Source organism: Argentina silus (genome assembly GCF_951799395.1).
Source record: "Argentina silus genome assembly, chromosome: 3".
Taxonomy (NCBI): Eukaryota; Metazoa; Chordata; class Actinopteri; order Argentiniformes; family Argentinidae; genus Argentina; species Argentina silus.
The window spans coordinates 20,376,121-20,388,805 of record NC_139657.1 but is presented as its reverse complement, the minus strand read 5'-3'; the positions used below and the strand labels follow the sequence as shown (position 1 = coordinate 20,388,805).

Genomic DNA, 12,685 nt, shown 5'->3' with positions numbered 1-12,685 from the left:
ACCATTGCTGCTCTCCGCTGCATCTGCTACTGCTGCCTCTATCACCCAGTCAGAGAAAAAAAGAATGGATCGAACAGCGGAGATATTTGCTAGCTCAGCAATTTCTGCCATTTATTTATTTATTTATCGTTCTTGTATTTTTATACAAGTACAACAAGTACAATTCTATGGCGGCAAACTACATTGTTTATCGATAGAACATTAAGAAAATCAGCATAGCCTATTATTTACAGAATGTTATGATATTGCACCACTTCAAATGCATGTTTTGACGCATGACAGTCTTTTGAAATTTGATGATTGCTTAACACTAGCTTACCCCAAACAAACAATCAAAAGTTTAATAAGATGACGTAGGCTTATCCCTGACCCTAAACCCTAATTACAGACAGTCTGTACAGACAATTTCAAGGCTTACCTCAGGTTGATCTTGAGGGATCCTGAAGGAACGCGTCTGTACGCGAGCAGAGTCATCCAGCGCAAGGACACCCGTAGCTTTGTTGTCATGTGTTAATGCTTTAACACTTCACATCGCACCCGAAACAAATTCAAGCTTTCCTATGTAGAGATCATACCGCCCTCATGAGCATCAAGCCATTGCTATCGGATAACTCAAATGTCTACTTTCTAGGCTACATCTTGATCATATCTCTCTCAGGACGTAAAATAACGCTGGAGTAAAATGAGAAATGGAAAGGAGAAAAAAGAAGCTTAAAGCCGCAATGTCTGTTGCCGCTTGTGCGGCGGCACTTCGGCGTGTATGGCTTATACCGCAGGAGAATTTCTTATGCTGCAATTCAGGGGGGAGATACATTAAGGGGCAATAAGCGAACCCTTGCCATTTCCAGACATGACCGCATCAGCAGAAATTTCCTGTTACGAGTAGACAAGATGACGGGCAGAATGTGTTTTACCTCGGCATATACTGCTATACTGTTGAGAGAATGGACAGAGGTGCCTCGATAGGGGGAATCGATTATGGAAGAGAGAATCATTTCTTAATAATGTTCAGCATATTGTTGTTAGGTAGGCTATTTCACATGCAAGGAGAGTGGTGGTGGAGAGAAAGTGAATTGGGAGGGGGGGGGGTGGGGGGGGGGACTCCGACGCAATGCAGACCGGCTGTACTAACGCACGCTGCCACGAGTGCTCTCTACACCAGAAAAACAAGAGCATTTGTGTGCCAGCATTGGCGCAATATCAGATTCGCTGAAGGTTGATGAGCTGGTACCTTGAATAATTATTTCCCAACAATTAACAATGATGCTTATTAGCCTAATGACCATGATAAAACAAAATCGATGGCTAAGAGAGTAGGGGATATAATACAAAATACAAACAATTTGATTATACAATGTGCACGTTTCTCATAACTTCAGTGCTCTAGTCCCATCTGGAGCCTGCAAGTGGCCGGAGAGAGCGATCGCTCCAGTAAGGAGTGTTTTCAGCACCATGGACAGCGAGCAGAGCGTCATTATCCTGACATCTACTCCCCTTCCTCGTGCACGGTGCACCGTTCTGTTTTTGTTCCTGTCAGTCCAATCGATAACACTGAACATGCAAGTTTGTTTAAAGTTGATCTGAGAGAATTCGCAGTTTATTTTAGGACAGGATCCAAAGATAATGAAGCGGAGACCGGTTGTGTTTTGAAGGGATGCACGAGTTCACGAACGACAGGTTGTCCAAAAAGAGAACTGTTTTCAACATCCATGTTTCATAGTCTGTGTTTGGAAAGTAAGTCTACATGAGATGAGATAGGCCCATCATCGCTGAGCTGGTGAAATGGAATAATCGCATGAATAATGCTGTTGCCCACCCCACAGGCGTATTAACCAGCAAAAAATGCTTTTGATGTTTAACAAATTTAAGAAGATTGAAAAATATGAAAACCGGCTAAACATTATTTGTAGGCTACCTACTATATGTACATCAATGGCCGTGTCCAAGGGCGTAGGAGGGAGGATACAGGATGCAGACAAATCTTAACTGCTTAACAGGTGAAGAAACCTAAAAGGTTAATGGGGGTCTTGCGGAGGGCACTTATTGTACCATTCATACTGTACTGAATAGCAGTGCCTCTCTCTCTCTCTCCCTCTCTGTTTGTCTGCCTGTCCTTGGCTGTCACTCTCCTGCATGAAGTCAACACATGCATACACCTTCTAAACTTAAGCTGCTATGACTTCATCAGAGATCATGATAATTCAGATTGATTCACACTATAACAGATCATCAGTCTATGAATTATATTGGCTTGGAGAGGCACGTCTCACTCTCCCTCTCTCCCTCTTTGCTTGTCAGTCTGTTCATAGCTGTCACTCGCCTGCCAACAGCGAACTTGCTGACTGATGAAGACAGTGATGTGCAAGTAATTCTGTAGCTAGCAAGTATTCTTTTGCTTCAAAACATTACTCACTCTCAGTTTTTCACACAAGTCCCGCTAACACGAAACTGGCGACTCGTTTTTTTGTTTTGTTTTTTAAATAAAGGTCCCGCTACCATAAAATCAGACCATTTTGCCTTCTTCTAACATTGGCTCCTACGCCCTTGGCCGTGTCCACTGATTCTCATATATAACCGGTAGATGGAGCTAATGGTATGTCCTACAAATATTTATCACTCCAGTTTAACTCTGTCTGTGAAGTAGTCTATTACTTACACGGTTATGAGTGTTTAGGATTTTTTAGGATTTTTTTTAGGATCTTCCAAGTATCAAACATAGAAAGTGTGCTAAATGTGAGCTAAATGTTTACAAAACATTCCCGGATGACACACTTATTTCATTCAAAATGATAATTGCACAACAAATTAAATAAATTCCATCAAATTCTCGGTTTTACAGCAGCACTCAACAATAGAGAGGAATAAGAGCAATAGGGAAGCACTACAACATCCATGGACATCAACTGACAGACATTTTAGGGGAACAACAACTGGAGTCAGCTCTTAAGTGCTAGAGTATCATTAATAAAAAATGGACTGTCTTGTCAACCCTGTACAGAGCATCTCAATGACTTCCTCTCTCTTAGTTTAATTTGCTAAAATGTACTGCTAGATTGTGGCAAGTCCTGTATTGATTCATTAATATTAGGCTATACACTTAATATATCACGGTGGCACTTCAATTTAGTTAATGGGGTCTGTTGAAATATTAACTAGTTACTTTAAAGGACACTCCCCACCCCCTCCCTGAATTCTCCCGGTTTTGGTAACCAAAATGATGTAAAAACAAAACATGATAATATATACTGATTTAAATTAAAAATGTTGTTTTCCATCAATTTCATGAGTGCAACTGTGGAGTAGTGAATTAAATGAAGAATACTACTTTGTAACTGATTTCTTTTGGCTTTACTATTTTTCTTATTGTAAAGTTATTAGGCTTAACTGATCTGTATATTGCATATCGCTATGTGTCATTGCTTCTGTTTATTTACAAAATGTAATTAAAAGTAATTCCAGCCAGAGCCATAATAGAGGCCACATTTGATTCTTTTCTGAATATTAAGAGCATTTATTTATCAAAACAATAGTTCAAAAGTTCACATACATTTTCACAATGTTAGAAAAATAGATATTTCATGACATTTAATATACACAGGTGATTTGCCTGCAGACTTCAAAAGACTCATATGGGTATTTTAAAGCTAGTGATATAGGGCTAGATTATAGAGCTATAGCTTCCCAATGAACATTTACAGCAACAATCTTACCTATGTACAAATCGTTACCCTGCATACCTTTATTTAAAGGCACACACTACAAAGAGTTGAGTGTGTAGATGCATGTATTTACAAAAATAAATTGCACATGTACAGAATTTAAATGACAGTTAACTGATGCCAAAAAACATGCAGATATTATATTGATTACTATATTGATGATACAGTATACAAAATGCAGTTCCTCAAAGTCAGACAGAATCTTTTCAGATATGTAGTTTGATCTGTTAGCTATACTCATTAGAAGGCATAAAGCAGCATGCCAGTATTTACAGCCTCAGTCACATTGCTGGCAAGTTGAAAGTTTATGGAGAAGTGTGTGATGAGTGTCCACTATCTTGCCCTTCTTAGAGTAACAAGTATTTGGACTGAAGAATGTCATAGCTGCATTTTCGTTTTAGTGGAGCAGAAAGGAAAGGGTGGATTTGTTGATCTTGTGTCTCCTGTGAGTAAAAAGAAGATAATTTTGACTGTTTGCAGGGGTAAGTTTTGCAGGTGGGCATTCTTTGCACACCCAGGACATGTCTTGCACACTTACCTTTTGAGATTAAATACTCAATTTAGAGGACTACATCACCACCACTTGCTATTCACCTGAGGAGTGTCTGCAGTACTGCGTTATAACCACACAGCGGCGCACGAAGTTCAGAAATAACATACATAGGCCAATTCAAACGCAATGTTTTGGAGTTTCACAAGTTGATGTGGGCCTGTCCAGCAGCAGCATATGGTATCTGTTTTTTTAAGTTGAAAATGCAGAAAAGCTGAAAGTGTCAACAAAACTTAGGCTATTCAAGCTATTTGAATATCCAACATGCCGACAAACAGCGTGCGTAATATTAGGTTATTCGAGCTGCACACTGAGGCTATAATTTTGACATAAGCTATAGACTAGACTGGACATAAATTATTGTGACAAGGCTACTCACCGAACTCATTTTTTGCTCAACGTGTCCATTGTTTTTTCATACATCTGTTAGTTTGCCAGTGTATGCTCCAGTGTATGGGTTTAAGTTTGTGTATCTCATATCGTCGAAGTCCTCATCCTCCGGGAACTCTGATTTGGTCAGTGACTGTATGCTGTCGTTCGATTTGAATTCGCCGAATGAAGGCTGTTGTTGTCCACAAGTCACGTGAGTAAACTGGATGTTATCCTCTTTATCGTGCCCCCTGTGGTAGAAATAATTGAAATTCGATACGATGACAGGGACAGGTAGGGCTATAGTTAGCACTCCGGCAATGGCACATAATGATCCAATCATTTTGCCGCCAACAGTGACCGGGCACATGTCACCATATCCAACTGTTGTCATGGACACCACCGCCCACCAGAACGCCGTGGGGATACTTGTGAATGAGGACTCAGGGTCATCTGCCTCTGCAAAGTATACGGCGCTGGAGAACAAAATAACCCCAATGAGAAGGAAGAATATCAATAGCGCAAGTTCTCTCATGCTTGCATGAAGTGTCTGGCCGAGAATTTGAAGACCCTTGGAGTGCCTGGAAAGTTTGAAAATCCTGAAGACTCGCACCAGACGGATAACTCTCAGTATGGCCAAAGACGCTGCCTGCTGGTTGTTTCCCTGGTGTTCAGCGAGCTCAAGGCCCAAGGTGATGAAATAAGGTATAATTGCAACAATGTCAATAGTGTTCATCACGGTTTTAAAGAAAGAAGATTTGCTTGGGCATGATAAAAACCTCATCAGAAATTCAAAAGAAAACCACACTATGCAAAGTGTCTCAACCATAAAAAATGGATCTGTAAATGGATTGAGCTTTTTTCTGTGAGTAGACCCAGTTCCATTCGAGGACAGGTGATTATTGAATACATTGCTATCTTCCCTGAACTCAGGCAAAGTCTCCAAACAGAAGATAACAATGGATATCAAAATCACCGTGACCGAAACAATAGCTATGACTCTAGCAGGCCCTGAGCTCTCGGGATACTCGAACAAACACCATATCTGTCGCTGGAATTCGTTTTTAGGCATCGGACGCTCCTCCTCCATTATCATTCCTTCATCCTCTTTGAAAATCACAATGGCTTCCTCTTCTATTTCATAAAAATGTATTTCTTGAATGAAAATGTCAACGGGTACGCTGGCAGGTCTCCGAAGCCTCCCCCCAGACTGGTAATAATAGAGGATTGCATCGAAGCTGGGTCTATTCCTGTCAAAAAAATACTCATTTCTCAGAGGATCAAAGAAGCGCATCCTTTTGCGCGGATCTCCCAAAAGCGTTGATGGGAAGCGCGCGAGGGTCTTCAGTTGAGTCTCGAAGCGCAACCCGGAGATGTTAATGACGACCCTCTCACTGCACTCCTGGTCAGCTCGCTCCACGTCGCATTCACCTTCGAACAAGGGAGAAACTACCACAGTCTCATCCTGGTTCTCTCGGGACACCACAGTCATCTTTTACCCTCTAAGGGTAATGCCTCACTCACCTCCACGGCCCCTGTGAGACCCTGTCCTTTTAGTCAGTAAATCCAGGTAAATTCTTTAATTCCAGACTCCAACTCAACCATTTGTTATATACTGCCCAGTAAACTTCTCTTCTCGTTAGTTTCCCCCTTTAAATTGAACAACTCCAATCCACTTGCGCACGTTAGGTGTCTATACCAGATGGCTATCATATTCACACCATTTTAAACGGCAAAGCCCTCCCCAAGTTGACTGACGTGATGACACCTGCTGCACTGTCCCCTAGTCCCTCGTCGCTGGGTGGTGAAGCTGTGGTAAACATTCATATCACTTTTTTGACTTTTCAACTCACTATTTGCATTGTTTGTTCATTTGCATTAGCCTACATTTGAGAGAAACAAATCACTGCTATAACTTTTAAAATCACGGCAAAGAGTACACTACTAACTGCAAAAGAACTGCACTGCAAAAGAAAAAAAAGAAAAAGAAAGGAAGAAAACGTATAATTCAGTATGCTGGACTTTAGGAGGCCTTTCTTTTCTGTTCCATTTCAAATGTTTTCCAATCTGAAATAACATATAATGGATTTAGCATTTAGCTTCACATATCCAAGGGGCCTCCTGGACTACGTCAGTGGAAACTGCTGGCTTGACTGACACTTGAGTACCCACAGAGGATAATGTCTTAAGGAAGCTGCAGCCAAAATAACACTCCCCATTCCCAGCACTTAAAGGGTTCGATTTTATAACTTGGAACATGGGGCCCCTCAAAGAAATGTGACCGAGCCCATGGGTCACTGAAAGACTGAGGTGTAAAAAACAGCTACATGTACACCCAATTATACAGTAACCCCCATCAGTTCCTGTTGTGCCCATAGAACCTCAGGTAGTGATTTGTAAGAGAGTGAGGAGGAAGAGTGATTACTGCTTAGGCCATTCTTATGAAAACCACGAAACAGGGTAAATTTAGATTTTATCTTCCCCAGAGATCGGACGTATGAGTGGTGGTACAGTTGTTGCATCATTTGTACACAGTATACAGTTTCATATGTACCTAAGAAGTATAGAATTACCCTCTTTGGACTTAATTTTCCTTTCTCTCTTTTCTTTGACGATTACATGCTGAAATTACAGTAGCTCCAATCAAGTTAAAGACCCACATTAGTAATTTTGATGTATATGACATATATGATATCTTGGTGCTGCACAATGTTTTTGTACAATGATTCAAGTCTGAAAATTGCTATTTAGGTCAAAGTATGTGTATTTTGGGCGATACATTATATTTTCTTAACTCCTCTAAAACAATTTCCCACGTGCTGTGACGTATGACATTTCATACAGCCACAGAGCTCTGAAGTGTGAAGTGGCTAGCCTGTTTGTAAAGTTAGCGCCCAGAGTCAAATATATCCTCTGATCCCCCCTCACCAGCTTTTTTGCGACTGAGTCAAACAACCTTTCGACACATTTTATTGAGAATTGCTCCTAGCTATAGGTTGTTATAATTAAAAACTTCATAATAGGGTGCAAACTAGCAGTAAGGGTTTGCAATAAACATGAGGTAAGTTTCTCAGTTACTGTAACTAGCTATCTACCATACCTACCGACATGACATGGAAAGAAACATGCTAGCTGGCCAAGTGGTTTGATATACGTATCTCAACTATTGTAGCAGAGATTTGGCTAAAAACGTATGTTGACTGCATCCGACAGATCCACTGCAAAAACTTCCAGCTGATTTAGCCTCTTGTGTGATTGATTAGATATGGTTGAATTTATGTGTCGAGAAGCCAATGTATTATCGACCAATAGCCTATGTGGATGTGGGAAATCTGTTCTGACTGCGTTCGACCATATTACATGGAAAAGCCAGGAAGCAAAACTGGCTGACATGGGCCTTTAATTCTGTCTCTTATACAACTTAGAACTCAAGTGTCATCTGCTTCACACACTGTGTGCTTTGAAGACTGTCGGGAATAACCAAAATGGATCAAAGATCCTACCTAAAAATATACTGTGTATTAATATGTGTGCCATAACACAGATTCTGTTCTATCCATGGCTTTGACTCCATATTGACTCCTCCTATAGTTTCTTAGTTTATAGTTTATAATTTATTTTTCTCATAAAACTATTTTAGAAACCTCAGAAATTCCAAATACAAATGTTGCCACCGCAAACAGCTGAGGACACTTGGTGAAAATGATATAGAAGTCAATGTTTTCAGCACTTGAGACCACAACCGACAACAGCATATCGCCTGAACCCTGATCTGTATATAGATCATTGCCTGGACCACAAATTACTGCCCACTCTGCCCACTCTGTATTGTGAAATACTATTTTGCATTCAAGACAAAATATACATATGTGAACATGAACTGGTAAATAAGTCACTCCAATATGAACTGTAATGTGTACATGTGTTGTTATAGGTGTTATAGGTAAAGCAATTATTCAGTTTGCTGGGGGCTCACATGCCATGGAGCCCAAGGGGTGTAAAATGCTGACAGCAAGGAACATCCCATCATTATGGATGGCTCGACCTATGAATGCAGGAGACCCCCATGGGAACAGGATATCCTGAAGTCATTCGCGCCAAGAATGGAAACACAGACGTTCCTCTGTACTCACTTGAACCTACACATCACACTAGCAAGCAATATATTAAAATATGAACTCAGTCAACATTGATCGCGACACAGAAAGCATGTACAAAAATGTTGACCAGATTATCATGATCATGATACACTTACCATCTAGAATAATGTCAGTGAAATGACTGGCAGTGAGATAAGACGTGAGATAATTTGATTCTGCTGAAGTTCACGTCATGAAAGATTGGGAAATTCACTCTTGGTTGAAGTTATGTTTACCAACTCTTTGAGCAGTTGCATACATTTCAAAAGGCCTCTCTTTGTCTAAATATAGCCAAGATGAGCTTTCCCTCTTCCTTACCCATTCCAGACATAAGGTAAACACAGTGGGAACTTGACTTGTGCCACTTTCACCTACCCCCTGTGCAGGGCGGTCAACTATTTTTGATGAGTGTGTGTTTCCGTGTTTGCGTGTGTCATATTTCACATTTGTATGACTGAATATGTGAATGAGTATGGAAGTGCATACCATGTATGTGTTATGGTATGATATAGGATTTTTAGCAGGTCAGTCTAACTAGTCAACAGCCAAAGTTGATGGCCTTCAGATCACGTCCTCCCTGTGCCAACTATGTTGTTGGATATGAAATAGGGGGCATTTGACTTGATGACTGCACTGCAGGGGAAGTGATGACAGGGCCTCAGTGGAAAGGATGGACACCTGATATTGCCACTGCAGGTGCAAATGGAGTAGAGAAAACATATGAAACTGTAAAAAAAACTCTGACAGATCATTGATGTTTTGGTCAAGAGACCTGTGTAGCATAAATTATAAAAACATAAACAACATAAAATAACAACATAGTCTTGAGATGGCTTTGAGATTATTCTTCTTATATACAGTAAAGTCATGTAATAATGTAACAACAAAATCATAGAGGTAAATTAAACATGGAGAAACATGGAGACATATCAATGCTATTTACAGCTTTGTAATGCTCTTGTGTATTAAAAATATGGCTGAAATGCCAAGAGTGAACGCAATCCCTTCTAATTAAGAGTGTAAAAATGTTGGCCTAATCAGTGCCTAAGCTGTGTTTATGCTATTCCCATTAGCCCCTGTGCATCTGAGAAGAGGGCACAGGCGTCTTCACCCAGAGGTATCTCAGCTCAACGCTTCCTCTGTGGTAAGGAGATACTGCAGCCAAGCTCCATGCCAGTTCCTGGGTTTTGATTGCCACCAATTTTAGAAGGCTGTCATCTGAAGTTGATGGGCATGTTTTCACTGATAGGTAACCAAGGCATGTAGCAACAGGTGAAACCGGACACCCCGGATCCGGAAGGCTGGGTTCCTCGGAATATCCTCTGCATGCTTGGTACCTCCAGCTCCTTCCGGATTATGATTTCACTCCTTGATCAAGCCTTGCCCTTTTTTAGTAGACAGCGTTGGAGGCTTCCAATCTAAGCCCTGGCATCTGGAGGAGGATCAGTTCCAGCACAGAAACCCTGGCTGTTAATCAGAGAAGACATCAAAGGTCTTGAACTTTCATTTTTATTAGAGTAATAACTCATGTATAGTCTAATCATCTGTCCTTGCTGCAAGAGAAGATTTTAAGGACCGGAAGCATAATATTGTGATGGACATTTGGTTGCGCAATGGTTATAAAAATCATGAGAAGCAGAAACCCCATTGGATAACACAAATCCTTGTCTTATAATGTGTGCATGTAAAATAGTCTGTAGCTAAACGGTACAATCATTATATACATATCGGAAAGTTCATCCTTCTCTCATAACTATAACTCATAACTATATCAATATTCTCTCCACAGGTAGAGTAAATCACCTTCCTGATGACATCACAAAGATGGGCTCTTTGATCTTGTTTCAGTAACACCCCCTGCCTGTTAGTCTTGGAACTACAGTGCCTCAAAAAACGTGTTTTCGCTTTGTCATTCTGGGGTATTGTATGTGGATTGATGGCAAATTCTTTTAATTTAATCAATTTTAAATTGAGTCTATAACACAACAAAATATGGAAAAAGTGAAGGGGTCTGAATACTTTCCGAAGGCACTGTATGTCTCAAGTATTTCTGTACAGTATGTCTTTTGCTACCCACACTTGTAAACTGTGGATTGATTGCACAATTTGATCTTTGATCTTTTTGAGTATATATCCATCTTGTGCTGAGAGTTTGTATAATACCACCTGTATGTGCTGTAATGTATTACATTAGTGTACCATCTTATCTCTGAATTCTCGGCACCGTCTCATAAACTCTCACCTCTAGATCCCACATCATAGATTTGGTGTCCCGTGTGTGTGCGCATAGATGTTATATTTTCAGCTTACACCAGAGCAGTGCTGTAACTGAATATAGCAAAGACAGCAACCCTCTGCTATGGAACCTTGGAGACACCTATAAATACATCCTCTAAGGCTTGCCTCTATGACACATAGAATGGCAACAGGCCTTTGATCCTCAAGGATGTATCCTCATGGTTGTATCTTAAATTGCTTTTAAATTGGTATATTTTCTGTTATTATGAACACTAGGACCTATACCCCATGGGCATTTTATATTATGTCACAGTTGTGCAACAGTCAAAAACTAACCCAACTGACGTTGTACAACAGTTGTGAGAGTATTGTATTGTCCACCTTACAGTTGAAAATCATTGTTTAAAATGTTGCCTATTTACATTTACTATTACATTCTAATATTGATGTAACGTCAACTTCCTAACCAAATGGATACAAAAAAGGGTTAGGCTTAGGGTTATTTATCTGACCAATGGTGTCATTGATATGATATATTTTACAATCAGGATTATATTTACCATTTTACAATCAGGATTACATTTTACATTTGTATTCACACTTTTTGATGTGTCCTCACCTTTAATTCAAATGTATAACCTCTTGTAAGACATTGCATTGCCTTACTTTGTGTGCTACCAGGTCAGGAGTTTAAACTGCACTCTTTTGACTACATTTTGGGAAGACCACACATCTGCACTTAGCTATAAATTGAGATGAGCTCTGTTATCTAGTGTTTCAGTTAATCTACACTCTAACCATTGATTTAATGAACTTCTACAGATATATTTCAACAACTTCAGTATTTAAAAAAAAAGAGATAGTAGTAAAAGAGGATCTTCTTATGAATGTTAAACATGTCCAAATATTTTGTTGTATTACAGAATGTCTTTACAATCTCAAGGAAAGTATTTCACAAATTTCTGATTTCTCTGGTGCACAATCTGAACCCAGTATTACTCTTTTGTTGCAGTAATGGATGAGTGGCATTGTGGACAGAACAATGTACTACAAACCAAAAGTAAACCATTGATGTTCTATTAATGAAATGTTATTTGTTTTACTCCCCTTTGGTTAGGAAACAATGGGCAACCTTGTTACAATGTTAAATAATGGCAAGTAGAAACATTTCCTTTAAAGTCCACATGCAACCTTGTCACAATGTTCAGAAATCCTGTATTTTCAACCCATGAATGCTGAATGATGACCATCAAATGACAGCCATAAACCAACATGGTGTGATGGTGTTATCACATTCTACTGTACAACGTTTGGTTTTAACATTGTCCCACAGTTATTTTCCATTGTCTCTCTATGGTTGGCACCATAGAGAGACGATGACAGTGAATAAAAAAACATTTTACATTGTTTGGATTTAGACATTGCTGCACCATACCCTTTTTTGTCATGACCAAAATACAATGATCAAAAACATGATGATCAAAAAACAATATTCATACAACATTTTTCTAAAATGCCCATGGGGTAGTGACCAAGGAATTCCAAGTATAAACTCTGGAAATCACCTCACAATTGACAGTTTTATGTAAGTTTAAATAGTTCTACATATTTCCTTTGAGACACAACATTTATATTTGTTCTCTGCTGTAAAACATGGCACATCAAACACA

The 12,685-nt window shown here is 39.7% G+C and overlaps 1 protein-coding gene across 1 annotated transcript; it reads right to left on the bottom strand.

Moving 5' to 3' along the window:
• Positions 1-4,094: 4,094 nt before the first annotated feature.
• On the bottom strand, positions 4,095-6,130 carry kcna6a (potassium voltage-gated channel, shaker-related, subfamily, member 6 a; the record flags this gene model as incomplete). Its single annotated transcript, XM_083665601.1, has 2 exons — positions 4,095-4,162; positions 4,649-6,130. The coding sequence occupies one exon, from the start codon at positions 6,128-6,130 to the stop codon at positions 4,685-4,687; it is 1,446 nt and encodes a 481-aa protein (XP_083521727.1). The 3' UTR covers positions 4,095-4,162; positions 4,649-4,684.
• Positions 6,131-12,685: the final 6,555 nt, after the last annotated feature.